This window comes from Manis javanica, chromosome 1 (genome assembly GCF_040802235.1).
Source record: "Manis javanica isolate MJ-LG chromosome 1, MJ_LKY, whole genome shotgun sequence".
Lineage (NCBI taxonomy): Eukaryota > Metazoa > Chordata > Mammalia > Pholidota > Manidae > Manis > Manis javanica.
This window is the reverse complement of record NC_133156.1, coordinates 194,423,877-194,440,902: the sequence shown is the minus strand read 5'-3', so window position 1 is coordinate 194,440,902 and position 17,026 is coordinate 194,423,877. Positions and strand designations below refer to the sequence as shown.

The following is a 17,026-nucleotide window of genomic DNA, read 5'->3' as shown; positions in this document are numbered from 1 at the left end:
CCACTTGGATACTCTACAGAGTTTGTTCTATGGTTACATGAGATGGTTACTGAAAGATTCCAATGCACTATTTTTGTGTATGTCAATAACTAGTTGACACCATATTCTGGATACATTTTCCACCTTCTTGGATACATCAGGACATTTCTTCACTCATTAGTCACCATGACATTTCTTCACTCATTAGTAACCGTAAGGAAGAAATGAAGCACATGGGTTTCTGGAATGAACTGGCACAGATGCCAACAGCAAAAGATCAGATCACTATCGATGAAACAGAGTCTAGATTCTGTTATTATTTGAATAACTTATTTTCTACGTTGTTAGCTGAAAAAAGTCTTGCTGATGTTATTTTTACCTCATACAAGCATATTTGATGGAAAGGCTGTCCACACTGAGCATTATCACACACTTGATCAGGAATGGCACCATCAAGTTGATAGGCATAACAAATTCCACAATCCATTGAAAAATCCTTCAAAAGAAAGATATAAGCATATGAGCTTAAAACATATAAGGTGAGATATGAATCTGACATAGACAATATTGAAATTTTTATAAAAGTAACTTGCTGTATTTTAGAAAATAGTCACAAAACTATTTAACACCTTAGAAAAGCTATTTGTGGAAGAGTGTTTCCTTTTTCATCCAAAATACATATACTAAAATGCAGATTCTTATTGGCTCAGATGTTTAAACTTAACTAATTTTCCCCTATTGTGTATCAATAAAAACACAGTATGTAAAGTTAGGAATTGACATTAGCTAGGTATTACTAAACTTCAAAATTATGTAACTAAAGGAAAAAGACAAAGACATCCCATCACTTTAGTAGTTTACAACCCTAGCAGCTTTGTATAAAACCAATTCTAAATTTATTTTTCTAATGCAGTGGTGTCTATTAAATTTTGAAAAATTGTACTGCCATCCTTCACAGACACTTCTATCAAGCTACTTAGAACTTTATTTCAGTCACCCATAAGCAGACATATAAAAACCCCAAAATCTGATGAGCTCTGGCCCTTCTTCCTATTTTCTTCCTCTGTCAGTAACCACTGTCCTGGTGTGAAGACAACAGAAAAAGTACACTTATAAGCACCAAAGGTTAACAAGGTCTTTGGTGGTTGGTACTGTTGCTTGCAGTCCAGAAGTCTGTTACAATATTCTTCCAGTTCCCTCCATTTCAGCCTTATATTTTCTCTGGTGCTTAGAAGAACATTTCACTTTCATTATGCACATTGGTATGGTATGGATTATCAAAGCACTGATAAAACTTACAGATTTTTCCAGGATAGCACGAGCTGGAAAATCAATTTCTAAAACATCTTTCAAATTTTGTAACAGACTATTTTCTGGATCCCTGAAAGCATGAAAAAAAATTGTTATGAAATTTGTAAAATCATAGAAAAGTAACAATTATACTGCAGTGATACCTACCACAAATGTATATTTCTGCTCAGCTTAATTCCCAGAGGTTTTACCACTTCAGATATTAAAAAAAAAAAGTTTAATAATTTAGTATTTGCTGCCCACATTTTGTTAAAAGCCACATTTAGAACAGAATTTCTTTTTTTACCAAGACATAACTGACTTATAACACTGTATTAGTTTTAGGTGTACAACATAATGATTGGTATATGTATATATTGCAAAATGATTACTCCAAGTTGAATTAACATCCATTACCACACACAGTTACAAAAAATTTTTTCCTGTGATAAATACTTTTAGCATCTACTTTCTTAGCACTTCTGAAATATATAATTTATCTATGGAATTGTTTCCTAACAACTTGATAAGAATCTAAGTCATGTGTATCAAAAAAGGTACACAGTTCAGAATGAGACATTTTCATTTAAAATAATTATCATTAATACCTTAATGTTTTAGAATAGTATTTTAACAGTAGTAGATAATTTTATGATTCTGTTAAAAACATTTAAATCACATCTCACACCATGGTCAGCTCCAAGAAAGCAGCACTCAGGAAGCAGAGTAGGATGCCGGGGGTCTACCTCTATGTTTATTGAAGCATTCATTCCTAGCGTAAAAGAATATAAAAATTTTAGAAGAACAACAGTTCATCAAACAAAAAATAAAAGAATATCTGTTTGGGTACTTATTTCATTGTACATCCAAGGAAGGATTAGCCAAATGTTTTATAGATAGTTTTTTATAAAGGTAAAGATATCATTATATAGTTTAAAAGAAAGAAACTTTGAAATTATGATTATGACTAAAGATTTTGGGAACCCAAAGTTCCAAAAAACAACCAATCTATAGGAATATAATTAGTTTAGACTGGAATTTTGGTCAGAATTCTAGTTTAAATAAATATTTCCTATAGAGTGATAAATTTAATATAAAAAGAAAAACACAAGTTTAAGAAACAATCTTAAGAAACAGTCTAAATGACTTCATTGAAAAGTAATACAACTATGGTCAAATATAAAAAGGCCGGAAAAAAAACAAATGGTAAACATGTTTAAGATTTGAGTTTTCTGAACTTTTAGAAAAACATTTTCTGAATTCTTTGGCTCCATGTGAAGCTTTTCCCTATATGTTAACAGAGGGCTCAATTCATATTAAATTGGAAACTGTTCATTTAATAATAAACACACCCAACCTAGTTTGTAGAATCTAAGAAAAAGCTATTTCTACTTAGCTCTAGATTCTTCCATAAATTTAACTGTACTTGAATAGTACAAATTTCAGAAATTTTACTATTTCTTGAAACTACATAGTGTAATTGTTTAAGGTCAACTTGAGTTTCATTTTTATGGCAAAAATTTCTTGATACATTGTATATACCACAGCATAAGCCTCCAGCTAGGGTTGGCAACAATATATAATATTACAGATCTGGCAAAAAGGTATAATGAAATAAAAAATGACAACATCATGAAATGAGAAAAACAAAAACACAAAAAGTTAACTTATAATCTCATTTTCTATGTATTTTTTACAATGAACACAAATTCCCTTTTAGTCTTTAGCAGTGTCATCTCCTAATGGCTCCAGAAAGTACTTTGACTTAACAACAGTGGCTACAATTAACTTTCAGTTAACTTGCTAAACACTTGGTCCTACAAAGGCAAAAAAATGAAAAGGAAAAAAATGGAGCTAAAAGAAAAATGTATAGTAAATAAAAACCAGGTTGTTTATGCTGAAAAATGATAAAAGGTGTATTTAATCACAACCTGATAAAAATAATTAATGGGGCCATGAAAATAATAAACTACTACAATTCTTTGAAGAAAATACTTTCATTCTTAATATCTACTTGTTCACAGATATACCATAATTTGGTTAATTATTCCAAATTAAACACTGTTGGACTTCTTCAAACTGGTTAAATAACAATACTACTTATAGAATTGCTGCACAATTATACTTTCCTCTTCTTATAATGTGTCACTTTTTCCCCAGATGATCTATTATGTTTGGGTAGAAACTATAAAAATTCCTCACTAATATGATTCACATCAGAATTTTAAAACACCCTTCAGAATATATGCTAAAAGGTGAAACACATCTATATGGACCAGGAGTAAGGACAGAGAAAATATACACAGGGCTTCTTGTAACTGTCTAACTACAGAAATACTGAGAACTCAAGGGAGGTTGAACTCTAAAACTGATTTTATGTATTGTTTACTCATAATGAAAATGCACAAAACAATCATTTTATTGTAAAAATATATGAATACTGCAAGGGTGATATTTATGGTCATAAAAATAACCACATCTTTTTCATTAATTTCACTTTTATAGTAAATACTTAAAATACATTCGATTATTATTTTGCGCTTTCTGTTTACTCTTTTGAAAGGCACACATACAGCCCACTTCAGGTTCTTTTATTCTCCTCTCTATTTTTGTCTTACAATATTTCCAGATTTGTGCATATTAACCTTGTCTACTGTCACAGATGAAGGATGTCATCATTATTGCTGTTTTTTTTCCTAAGCAATGTAAGTTTTGAAAAACCTATTCCACCATTTCTGTGCTAATTAAAAGCAAATTAAACACTCTTTGTTGCAATTTCCATCAGATTACCTTTTATAATGGAACACCTCAATACTTGCCCTTTTCACCTGAAATATTTATATTTAAATACATGGTAATAAATCATAGTTCATCCCAGAAAGTTATAATAGTTGACTTCATACAAAAAAGTCTCACCTGAGAGTCCAAAGTCACCTTTAGAGTCATTTTCCTAAGTAATACAAAATACAATGAAACACCTAAAAAAAACCCCAAAACACTCCTTAACCCCTTTTCATTACCTAATGCAATTCTGCGTGCTGTCGCACCCCGTGTAGGTTTTTCCGGCTCGAGTACCCAGGTCTTTTCATCAATTTCATCCATTACATCCCAGAACACCTTCAGTGATTCTAACGCTGCCAAGAACTGGCTATAAATGCCTGTTAGGGAGCTCTGTGAAAAGCAAAGAAAAGCTGAGTTAAGATGTATTACACCATCAATAGCAGAGAAGCTTTCACTTATAATACAATTCAATTTAGAAATTTTAAGCTGTGTTTAAGTTAAAATTAGACTTAAGCAAACAAGGTTCAGCTCTCCCTGCTTCACATCTCTTCACCTCCAGTAGCAGTGACAATTCTTTTTTAGTTGCTGGACTACGTATCTTATGAAGACTTGCTTTTTAAGTGCCATATTTTTGTCATGCATTTCATACTCCATATATGGAGTACTAATTTTTAATCAAGATCATGTGTATGACTGACTTAATGTATATGTAAATATATTGGGCATAGTATCTAAAATTTTATGAAAATTTTCATTTTTGCTGTAGTTATCAAGTTAAATACAGTGCTGTTTGTAATCAGATTAGTTTTAAACATTAGTAACTTGCAGACAACTGAAGAAGGCAAAAGGCTTTACACAGTTTTCCCACAAAGTTTTTACTGAATATATTCAAAATATAATAATTGAGTACATGTTTGTAATATGGATCTAATGAGATTAATGCATCTTTTTCGGTAGAAGAGGAATGTTTTACTGGGGCTGAAAGGTAGTGTTCCCTAACAAAATCAATTGCAAATGTTTATCTGTTAATGCTTATCTATAATGAAATTTTACATGTATCATCTTTGAAGATGTCTTTTCATGCATTTAGGTACTGTGTGAAATAACTGCGAAGTAGTGCCAAATACTAATATAAATCTATGAGCACAGGATTTAATCAAGACTGTTCATCACTTGGAAGGTTTTTGTAGACATCTATGAGCATCTGACACTGGTTGATCTAAGAAAATGTAAGATGCAATACATTAGTTAGATTCACAGACTTCATAGTCAAATTTTGGATCTCATTCATAGCTCCACCTCTCAAAGCTAGTTGCACCTTTCTCCCAAATTACTTAATCTCAATTGCTTCTGTAATATGGAAATAGTATTAGCTCTTAAAGGCTTCAAGTGAGATATATAGAATGTTAAGTCTTAGCATATAGTATATGTTAAAAATTAATTGAAATTATTATAAGACATATATAGTCCTTGACCTAGAGAAGTTCACAGCCTATTAAAGGAAATAACAAATAAAATATATATATATATATATATCTGTATCATCTTAGACAAAGGACTGATACTCTTAAAAGGGTTACTACTGAAAAAATCAATAAAAAAATACATTAGTTTTAAAATGGGGGCTAAAGAGGTAATACCCCAAAGAAAAATAACACATGATCAAAAAAGTCAGCCTCATAAATTTAGACATCATTTCTCTAACTGCTAACCTTCAGGTGAGAGAAAAAAGAGATAAGCAAAGCCTCAGAATCAGAAGACGGTGAGAAAAATGAGGTGTACTGGATGGGGATCTGCTTGCACCTTCAGTGACTGAGGTGGTTCAGTTCCAGGGTTCGGCTTCTCTCTTACAGCACTCCCGCTGTCCCTGCCTTATGACAGAGCCTCACTGAAGAGGTGAGCCCTGAGGGGCCATGCTGCAGATCCCTAAATCCATTCCAAAATCATCAAGAGTGGTTTTGCTCTGCCTCAGCTCCAGTGACTTTGTTCCAATGCTTCACTGGTCCCTAAGCTAGTGTAGTTTAAAAAAAAAAACCTTTTTACAACCATTTCTATTTTATTCTTTGTATTGTTCCGTATTTCCTACAATATCATGTATTATATGTATAATCATAAACATGTAAGGGAAATAAATAGTTAGCCATTCTTTCATTTCATGATATGCCCAGTACTTTGAAAAATATACCAAACTTAATTCAATGAAACTAGTATTTTAAATGTGTCAGGACTATGTTGAGATCTCTGACACAAAAATAACAGCACCTAGTTCACACGGAAGTCACAACTCTAATCTTGATGGTAATGAGGTATTCAATCAAGACTTACTCAGCTTTTCAAAGCCTTAACATTGCATGTATACATGTGGGTGTGGGGGAGATAACTTTTAAGGTGACTTCCAGCTCTAATAGTCAAGAATTTTAGATATAACTGTTTGAAAATCCATAAAGTAGGTATTTCTTTACACTAAAAGTACCTGTAGTTCCTTTTAAGATGCCAATTACTATAATATACTCCCATTTGGTCCCAATTTGTGGTTGAAAACATATTTTCTCATCCAAATTATATATATAAATATATATCCATTAAATATAAACAATTTATATGATTCAATGTACACTAATCATTTCCTCTAATTGAGAACTTTCATACCAGAATCAAAATATTTAGATTACATATTGTATCCCCATTTAAAAGAAGTCAAAAATACATTATACAACTGTCATTATTTTCTAAAATATAGGGAAAAATTTAAATCTTCCAAAACTTTTGAGTTTTTGGAATAGATTTGGAACCACAAATTCCTATCAGGAATAGCAAAGCAATTATATAGCTGTAATATGGTGAAGGTCCAAAAATTGTACCCAGAATATTACAAGTGGTTCAGTGCCATCCTTTCTGGCATGTACACATAATACCGTGATTAAAGGAAATGATATAGATGAACAAAGATTTAAGACAGAAAAAACTGAAAAAGACAATAGAAATTAGCAGCAAAAAAAAAAAAAACAACAGTAACCAAAACAAAACAAAAAAACCCATAAACACACACACAGAAGACTTAGTGTTCCAAGACTGATAAACTGTCTCACAGAGAAGTATCCTAGTAACCAAGACAATGATGCAGAAGTCTCTCACCTAAGCCTTGCAGAGTTAGGAGAGAGAAGGGATGGGATGCTAAACAATCTTTTGTTCTTAAGACATATAAAAAAGAAGAAAAGAAAGATACCCTGAGAAAGTTAAAAAATACTAAGCAAGGTGATGGGAAGAATACATTCTACTTAAAGATCTGCAGCAAGGGCCTCTGTTGAAGGCATACCAACCACAAGTTATTTTGCCTCTGTATTTTTCCATCTATATGTATTTTTATGTGGGGTAGGGCCGTAACAGGAAAAAAAGGGACAGACTAAACACCATAAATTGGAAAATGACCTCTTTAACATTACATGCACAGGGAGCACAAGAGCTAAGCTTAACGGGAGATAGTCCCTGATACGGAGTCCAATCTTCCTTGTGAAAAGCAAAGGTCAAAGAATAAAAAGCATGTATTAATCTCAAGGGAAAAAATAGATAACATGATTTGAAAAGAGCAGGCATAAAGTTATTAAGAGATCAGTCTAATAAAAGGTTCATCTAATGCCCTTAATGAAATTCTCTGCACTGAAATTAGAATACCCAGACTGTTCTGTGTATGGGCTTCTCAGTGAAAGACCTGCATGTGGGATCCCTGCATTGATGCAACAAAAGCTTCTGAACAAACACAACTGAAAAGATCACTGAAGAGTCCATTCAGTATGATAGATTTGACACTTAAACCTTCAGATCATGAACCATTAGAAAGTTCATCCGATCAAAGGTCACTAAATCATGACCTTACAAAAATACTAAGAGGCTTATTCTATTCCCTGACTAGTTCTATAATGCTAAAGCATAATCACTTTATTTTGGCAATGCTTGCCAACTTTTATTTCTGGTAGGTGTACATAAATCAAGCACCACGATATCTAAGTAGAGAAGGTTAGGGTGGTTATTCTTATTCACGCTGAATAAAGAAACCATTAGAAAACTAGGTAATATCATTATTCCAAAAACCATAAGAAAGTATCACATTTTCTTATGAAGCATAGCCAAAAAGGAAGTAAATGAAGATGTTCTTGTTGGCTCCATGGATAAAGGCTGTACCTTCAGTGAAAGAGATCAGTGATCTGGTTTCCACAGTGTCATTATCCACTGATGAACTGTTTACATGCTTAAGTCTAAACTCTTTTCAAAACATGCTAGTACCAGTTACTGAAATTAGAAACTTTTTTTTATTACATTCTATGAAGAAACTAGATAGGAACTAAAAAGTTTAGTGCCTAAGGCCTATTATGTAGAAGGTGCATAAAATTTTTTGTGTGGTGATGACAAGTCAAAGGAAGTTAATCACAACTATTAAAATTACAAATTTTCTATGGGCAAGTAAACCATATGAGAAGACCAGTACAGTCTTTTGACTTAAAATCTATTTTGAAGAAGTCCTGTCAAGTTATACTGCTTAGAAGGGCAAATAAAGTTGCATGGGTTTTGTATAATCTTGAAAACCAAATCAAATAAGCAAAAAGCAAATATCTGGTTTCTTTTTTTTTAAGGATTAAATTTCTGGGCCACAAGTATTGATTGATAGATACTGACGCTTGTCTTTTCTTTATCTGCATCTATAACAATAACTGACACATGCAATGATAATTTGAGCTTGGGATCTCCCCCAGAAAACCTAGCCTGAGACAAGGGCTTGTTGAAAAAAGGTTACTGGAAGTAATCTTAGGGACTGGGAGTGAGTGAGGGTTGGAAAGAATGAAACAGAGAAGAGAGAGTCAAAGTAAGGGTGTGCTTTCAAGCTGGTCACCATGGCCAATGGTAGTTCTGTGAAAAATTATAAAGCTTCCTCAGAACTGCTGCCCAAGAAACAGAGGCCAGGAGAATTTATTCACTGGCTTCCATTCCCCATTGGTCAAGTTGCCCTAAAGGGGATTATTCATTCTCTCACATTTCCAGATTTGCATACATGTGTATCCCTGGTGGCTCCCACAGGCATCTTTAGCCCCAGCATTAAAAAAAGCTCTGGGGCAAAGAAAGAAAAAAGCAGTTGTAGAAGTGAAGTGAGATATTTTGTCAAGATACACCACCTTGTGCTGGGAAAACAGGCTGGCTACATGCAAAAGAAACTGGAGCACTCTCTTACCCATACACAAAAATATACTTGAAATGAATTACCTACATGTAAGACCTGAAACCATAAAAATTTCTAAAAGAAAACATAGGCAGTAAATTCCTCAACACTGGCACTAGCAATTTTTTTCTGGATATGTCTCCTCAGGCAAGGGAAAACAAAAGCAAAAATAAACTAGTGGGACTGTATCAAACTAAAAAGCTTCTGTATTCAGCAAAGGAAAGCATTAACAAAATGAAAAGGCAGCCTGCTGAATGGGAGAACATATTTGCAAATCCAACAAGGGGTTAACATCTAAAATATGTAAGAAATATAACTTAGTACCAAAAGAAAAAAATCCAATTAAAAAATGGACAGAGGACCAGAACAGACATTTCTCCAAGATATACAGATAGCCAACCAACACATGAAATGCTCATCATCATTGATCATTCAAGGAATGCAAATCAAAACTGCAACCAGGTATTACCTCACACCTGTCAGAATAGCTAGTATCAAAACAACAAAAAACAAGTGTTTGCAAGGATGCAAAGAAAAGGGGACCCTCGTGCACTGTTGGAGGCAATGTAAAATTTTACTGCCATTAAGGCGATTCCTCAAAAAATTAAAAATAGAAGTACCATACGACCTAGTAATTCCACTTCTGGGTATTACCCAAAGAAGACAAAATCACTAATTCAAAAAGAAATACGCAGCCTCATGTTCACTGCAGCACTATTTACAACAGCTAAGACACATAAGTAACAACCTAAGTGTCTGTCCATTCATAAATGGACAAGGAAGATGTGTACATATACACAGTGGAATATTACTCAGTATGTATGTACTGAGCAATATTAAGAATAAAACCTTGCCATTTGCAAAAACAGGGGTGGACCTAGACAATATTATGCTAAATGAAATGAGTCAGAGAAAGACAAATACCATATAACACTTATACGTAGAATCTAAAAAAATAAATAGACTCAAATACAGACAAAAAAACTGGAAGTTTGCCATTAGATGGCAAAGCAGGTGAAGAGGATAAAACAGTACAAACATCCAATCATAAAATAAGTCACAGGGATGAAATGTACAGCATAGGGAATATAAGTAATAATACTGTAATAACTGTATGGTGATAGATGGTAACTACATTTATCATGCTGAGCTTTTGTTTATAAATACAAAATCACTGAATAGCTTTGTTGCATACCTGAAATGAATACTGCACAGCACCTCTACTTCTATGAAAAAAAAGACAGACACACCACCATAAGCTGATGGAAGCAATATAGCTGAGTAAAAGGTGGACACAAAGAAAGTGAACTGGGGATCAAGAATTATCAGATTCCTAGTCATTTGCTAAAAAAGGAAGTGACATATGGTCAATTCTCTAAGAGTTAAATATGCTTTGAAAAAATTTTCTGCATGGAATCATTAATATAAAGCTTTAATGGTAATAAAAGGGACATCTTTAAAGTATCCAAAAATATATGTCTATATATAAAAGTCTGTTCATCTTGCACTGTCTTATTACTGAGCTCTGAGAGCTCTTTATATATCCTAAACACAAATTCATTTGCAGGTTAATAATTTGAAAATATTTTCTCCTAGTCTGTGGTTTGTCTTTTCATTGTCTTAAAAGTTTCTGTTCTTGAAAAATACTGTGAAGTCCAATTTATCAGTTTGTTTTGTTGATCTTGTTTTTGATGTATTACAAAATCTTTGTCTATCTCAAATACTATTATTGGGATTGTAAAATGGTACAATCACTTCAGACAACTGTTTAGAGCTTTCCTAAAATGATGAATATACACTTCCTGTATGATCCAGCCATTCCACTCCTAGGTATTTGCTGGAGAAGTGAAAACACATCTTTATAAGATGACGTCCACATAATCTTCACAGCATATTTATAGTAGCCAAATCTTGAAAAAAAACAACCCATATGTCCATCAACAAATGGGCAATATATGGTGTATCTGCACAATGGGAGTACTACTCAGCATAAAAAGAATGGACTATTATTATTACATGCTATAGCATGTATGAAGCTTTAGCTGAGGGAAGAAACCAGACAAAGGAAAGTACATATATAGAATTACATAAAATTCTAGAAAGTAAATCAGTACTTTCCTAGAGACCAGGAAGGACAAAAGGGACAAAAGGGAAGGATTACCAAGGGGAAGGGGTAAACCTCAATGTAACAGGAACGTTTACTACCTTGACTGTGGGGTTGATTTCATGGGTATAAACATTTGTACATCTTAAATATGTTCAGCTTATTGTGTATCAATTATGCTCCAAGAAAGCTGTTAAACACTTATTCTAACTTCTGGATAGCAATGGATCTACACAGCAGTACTTTCTTTGCATTGGATTTCTCAACAATTATGAGCTAACAAAATTACAAAAGAGCAATGTTTCTAACAGCCAGGTTAAAGGCAGGAGAGCCACTGCTCATAAACCCACCACTTACAGAATGAAATTTTATCACTTTTACACATATATAGAGCTATATGAAATGCGTATATTGAAGGAGGAAGGAGAAAAGATATATAAAGGAACTCAGATGTTAGCTATTCCTTCATAACTGTTATTAAATTATGTTAAAATAGAAAAGCACTTAAGCAGAAAAGTGTGAACACTGCCGATCTCAAAATGTAACGCTTATTATCTTTAAAAGCATTTTGTTACTTTTATAATACCTGAAGTGATATAATAATGTCAGTCACTTAACCAGATCTTTGAGTATAATATCTTCATTTTAAGTACTATTATTTCCAGTATTTTAATAATTTTCTCATAGTCCCGGAATGTGATCTTTTGTGCTCTGATGACACTTAAATTAATAGCATAATTTTCTGGTACTTGCAACAGTTGCTTTCCATTCTGATTTTTTTATACTTTGCTATAATATGTGAAGATAAATCCTCAATCATTTTCGTCTTTATCTCTGAGGGATTCAAAAGGCTTCAATAGAAGGAAATAGCGAGATTAAGCTTTTTAAGAAATTCAATTTTAATATTAATTACAACATTTCCAATCAGATATCTTTAAAGAGATGATAAATCTCTTAACTATTCAGTTCATTTGATCTTATTTGCAAGCTTCATTGATATTCTCAACTCTTTATAGGTACCTCTATAACTAAATGTATTTAATCAAATGCTACTCTGTGTCAATCACGCCATAGCAAATGTATCACCGCTTCTTATACTTATTTTGACTGTAACTGACTACTGATAATTTAAAAGATTTGCTACTATTTTTAAGTCATGTAAAAGGGTATCTGGCCACAGTCACATGAAACAGTCACTGCATGGGTAGCCTTCATGGAATGACTGTAACAACTCTGTTTAAACAAAAAAGGAGATTTAAAAAGAAAGAAAGAAACAGCTGTCAGGGCATCTTTAAGCAGGCACTTCCAGTCTAGTCCTTGGCTATCCTGTGTTGAAGACCATAAAAATTAAAAAAAATTAAAAATTCAAACCAATATAAGAGAGGATTCTGGGCAGATGGCTGAGTAGGAAGTATGGGCATGGTGTGTGATTCCTCAAAACAATTACAATGATTAACAAAGATCACTGACCACAGATCACCATAAAAAACATAATGAAGACATTTAAAATATTTCAAGAAGTATCAAAATTTGACACAGAAACACAAAGTGAGCAAAAAACAATGAAAAAACAATGGTGTTGACAGATTTGCTTGACGTAGGGTTTCCGCAAACCAATTTGTAAAAAACTCAGTATCTGTGAAGCACAAAAAAAACAAGTTATTCTTACATAATAAACCCTGCCTTACTTTAACAAAGGCTCCAGTCTTATCTCTAACGCTGACCATAGAATACTAAATGATATGTAATTCCTGCATTATTTCCTATAATTTCATGCGTTTGTTTTTTGGCTATTGCAGTTCTCTTCTAAAGCCTAGTATTTTAGTTCTCCTCCCAAGCCTAATATTTCTTAAGATTCACTGAGATCAAGTAACATCTTATCCAGAAAACTTGCTTGACCACATCAGGTTAGATTATGTGCCTCTTCTCCACCTTATAAAAATGGCTTATCAAACTAAAAGGCTTCTGTACAGCAAAGGACACCATCAGCAGAATAAAAAGGCAAACTACAGTATGGGAGAATATATTCATAAACAATTTATCTGATAAGGGGTTAACACCCAAAATATATAAAGAACTCACACACCTCAACACCAAAAAAACAAATAACCAGATTAAAAAATGGACAGAGGACCTGAACAGACATTTCTCCAAAGAAGAAATACAGATGACCAACAGGCACATGAAAAGATGCTCCACAGTGCTAATCATCAGGGAAATGCAGATTAAGATAACAGTGAGATATCACACCAGTTAGAATGGCCGCTATCCAAAAGACAAGAAATAACAAGCATTGACATGGATGTGGAGAAAGGGGAACCCTTCTCCACTGTTGGTGGAATGTAAATTGGTGCCACTGCTGTGGAAAGCAGTAGAGAGATTCCTCAAAAAAACTAAAAAATAGAAATACCATTTGACCCAGTAATTCCACTTAAAGGAATTTGCCTGAAGAAAACAAAATACCTGATTCAGAAAGACAGCACCACTATGTTTATTGAAACATTATAAAAGCCAAGATCTGGAAGCAACTAAGTGTCCATCAATAGAATGAGGATAAAGAAGATGTGGTACATATATATACAATGGGATATTATTCAGCCATAAAAAAGAAAGAAATCCTGCTATTTAAAACAACATGGATGGATCCAGAGGATATTATGCTAAGTGAAATAAGCCAGGCAGAGAAAGACAAATGCTGTATCATTTCACTTATTTGTGGACTATAAAAACAAAACAAAATAGAATGAACAAAATAGCAGTAGACTCATAGACACTGAAAAGTGACCAGTGGTTACCACAGAGGAGGGACTAGGATGGGTGACTGGGAGTAAAAGGAGAAAAAGGAGCACAAAACTTCTCAATTAGTTGGTCACAGGGATGGTAGTACAGCATGGAGAATATAGCCAATGATTCTGTAAAATCTTCCTATGTTGACATATAGTAACTGCACTAGCAGTGGTGAGGATTTAGTAATATGAGTAACTGTTGAACCACTGTGTTGTGTATTTAAAACCAATATAAGATTATATATCAATGGTACTTCAATAAAAAAAATGGCATATCACTCAAGACATTTTACTGAAATTATGCTTTTAAATCTCTCTCTCCTCATCAGGCTGAAAGTTACTCCTGAAAGGTTATCCTATGGTAGTAGAACCTGTATGATTCATCTTAACATTCTCAGGATCCAGCTCAGTATTCCACATATAGTAGATAATAAATAATTGTTTCCTTCTGAAAAAAATGTTCCTCCTTGCTTTTCTGTTTACGTACTTTTTCAAGGTAAATGTTAAGACAGACTTGACCATGACCGCTGTATAATTCATCTAATAAAGCACTAAAAACAGGAATAACTTCCCTAGACCTTTGTAATTGCTCTTGCTTATCATACCTAAGCTTCAAAAATGTCCAAAGAACCATGAACTTTCCACCTAATCCCCTACAAATTATACAAGTGAGCATGAAAATAAGTCACAGGATGTATTTCTTTTGCCACTTGCTTCGAGTTGGAAATGTGGAACCCCATTCATATTTAGCATACTTATTTAGAAATTTCAATACTTCTTCTCTTTAATAAGCAGCCTATTGATGAAAACAATGAAAAGATTTTTAATATTCAAAGTTCACAACTACATCAGAATCAAAGTACAAACTACATATTTAATATTATATAAAACAAGGATTAAAGCTACTAGGTAAGACAAGCAGATTAAATACACACATCTAATTTCACTCTCCCCAAAAACTCACTAAGACACAACCTCACAAAAACAGAGAGAATTGGAAAAAACAAAAGTTTGGAAGCTAGAAAGCAAAGGGATTTCTCTTCTGAGCTTCCATGCAAAACTCCCCAAAATATTAAGAAATGGAATCTTGCAATATGTAATATACATAAGAGATTTTGTGTGTGTGTGTGTGTTATCTACTGAGCAATTGGATCAACTAATAGATAGATATAAAATATACCATGACTTGATTTATTTCAAGAATGCAAAATTGGTTTAACATTAGGAAATCAAACCAAGTAAATTACCACATTAACAGATTAAAGAAGAAAAACCTTTTGACTATCTTAAAAGAGACTACACTTGATAAAACTGAAACTTCATTCATAACAAAACTCTTACGAAACTAGAAATATGAATAAATCCCATTAATTACTGATAGCAGATTTCAGTACAAGAAATATACAGCAAAATTGACATCATGAAAACTGAAAGGTTTTCCTTTGAGATCAGGAATAAGACAAGAATTCTTGTGTTTAGTCTATTTCACATTGTATTAGAGACTATTAGCCAGAGTAGTAGGCCAATAAAAAAAAAAATGGTGTAAAGATCAGAAAGGAAGAAATAAAACTGTCTTTTACAGATTATATGATTATGTTCATAGAAAATTAATGAATCTACTGATAAATTATTAGGTAAGAGTTTAACAAGACAACTGAATAGAAAATCATTTAAAAAATACATTTATCTGTATATACCAGCAACAAAAAATAAAATTAGGAGTTAAAAAACCCAGCTACATACAACTAAGAATGGCCAAAATAAAGTCTAAAAATACCCAGTGATACTAGGGTTTTATCTTTTGCCTCTCAGTTCCAAATCCATCCTTATTACCTGCACTGTGATAATACAGATTTACCCTGTAAGCATTTCTCTTTTACAGGTGCCTGATGTTCAGCCCTATCAGTACTGGATGCCATTAACTACATACTAATTCAGGCTGCAGTTTCCTGCCCACCAGCTTTGGTCCATTTGTACCTCAGATAGGACTGTTTTCTGCTTGCTCAGTGAATGCCAGGAAGAAGGTTGAAATAAGCCTTTTACAAGAAATCTGACCAATCAATAATTCAAAAATATCTAAGTATCAAAACGATATTAAAATTTGGGGTTCCTCATGATGAGATTTACTCAGGTAATAGAGTTTGCATTTGACAATGGAGTTCACATTTGACAAGCCTCATTCACGTACTCCAAGCTTTCAAACAGTTTTTTATACCTGACTTTTAACCATGAACAGATAACCCAACAATAAGCCTAGAAAATAGGCAATTCAAAGAAACAGAAACAACTCTGAGGGGAAAAAAAGACAAAAATATATTATCAATATCTCTGGGGACAAAAGAAGACACATCTATGAAATAATCTCTCAATAATCAACATGATAAAAAAACTGAAAATAATTCAATAGGAAGGTGATTGGGCAAGGTTGATGAAACTTCCCAGAAAGAAAAGCTTACACAGAACCAACATATAAAATTAAGAGATTTAGAGAACTGATGGAAAATTGGGGTTGAATGATTTTCAAGTACATAGAAAACTAAGGAAATGAAAAGAAAACTGTTAACTCTAGGGGTAACAAAAAGTACAGGTCAACAAAGCAAAAACAGTTAACTACACAGCTTGACTCAGCAGAATATACATATATGTTCATAATAATGTAAACACTGAATATTGATATAATCAAAATTATCTGGAGAGAACAGGAAGATAGGAAGCGTGCAAGTGTATGGAGTAGGGGCAGGCAGAGGAAATAGCAAACTCATGTCTATGGTGGAAAGTTAACAGATGATGCCTAAAACAAACAAAAGATAGTATAATTACAAGGCTATGCAATATTTTTTATTAAGATATTATTGATATACACTCTTATGAAGGTTT

The 17,026-nt window shown here is 33.0% G+C and overlaps 1 protein-coding gene across 6 annotated transcripts in view; it reads right to left on the bottom strand.

Moving 5' to 3' along the window:
* The window catches only part of FANCL (FA complementation group L), a 171,234-nt gene that overhangs the window by 96,952 nt on the left and 57,256 nt on the right, over positions 1-17,026 (bottom strand). For all 6 annotated transcript variants that reach the window (XR_012121174.1, XM_073212889.1, XM_073212874.1 and 3 more), the window contains 5 exons: positions 4,290-4,440; positions 1,958-2,041; positions 1,438-1,483; positions 1,279-1,360; positions 359-475 (listed from right to left, as the gene is read on the bottom strand). Coding sequence is in view for 5 of the 6 variants with exons in the window: in XM_073212889.1 (XP_073068990.1) it covers positions 359-475; positions 1,279-1,360; positions 1,438-1,483; positions 1,958-2,041; positions 4,290-4,440 (480 nt within the window). In the remaining variant the exon portion in view is untranslated. The remainder of the gene's footprint in view (positions 1-358; positions 476-1,278; positions 1,361-1,437; positions 1,484-1,957; positions 2,042-4,289; positions 4,441-17,026) is intronic.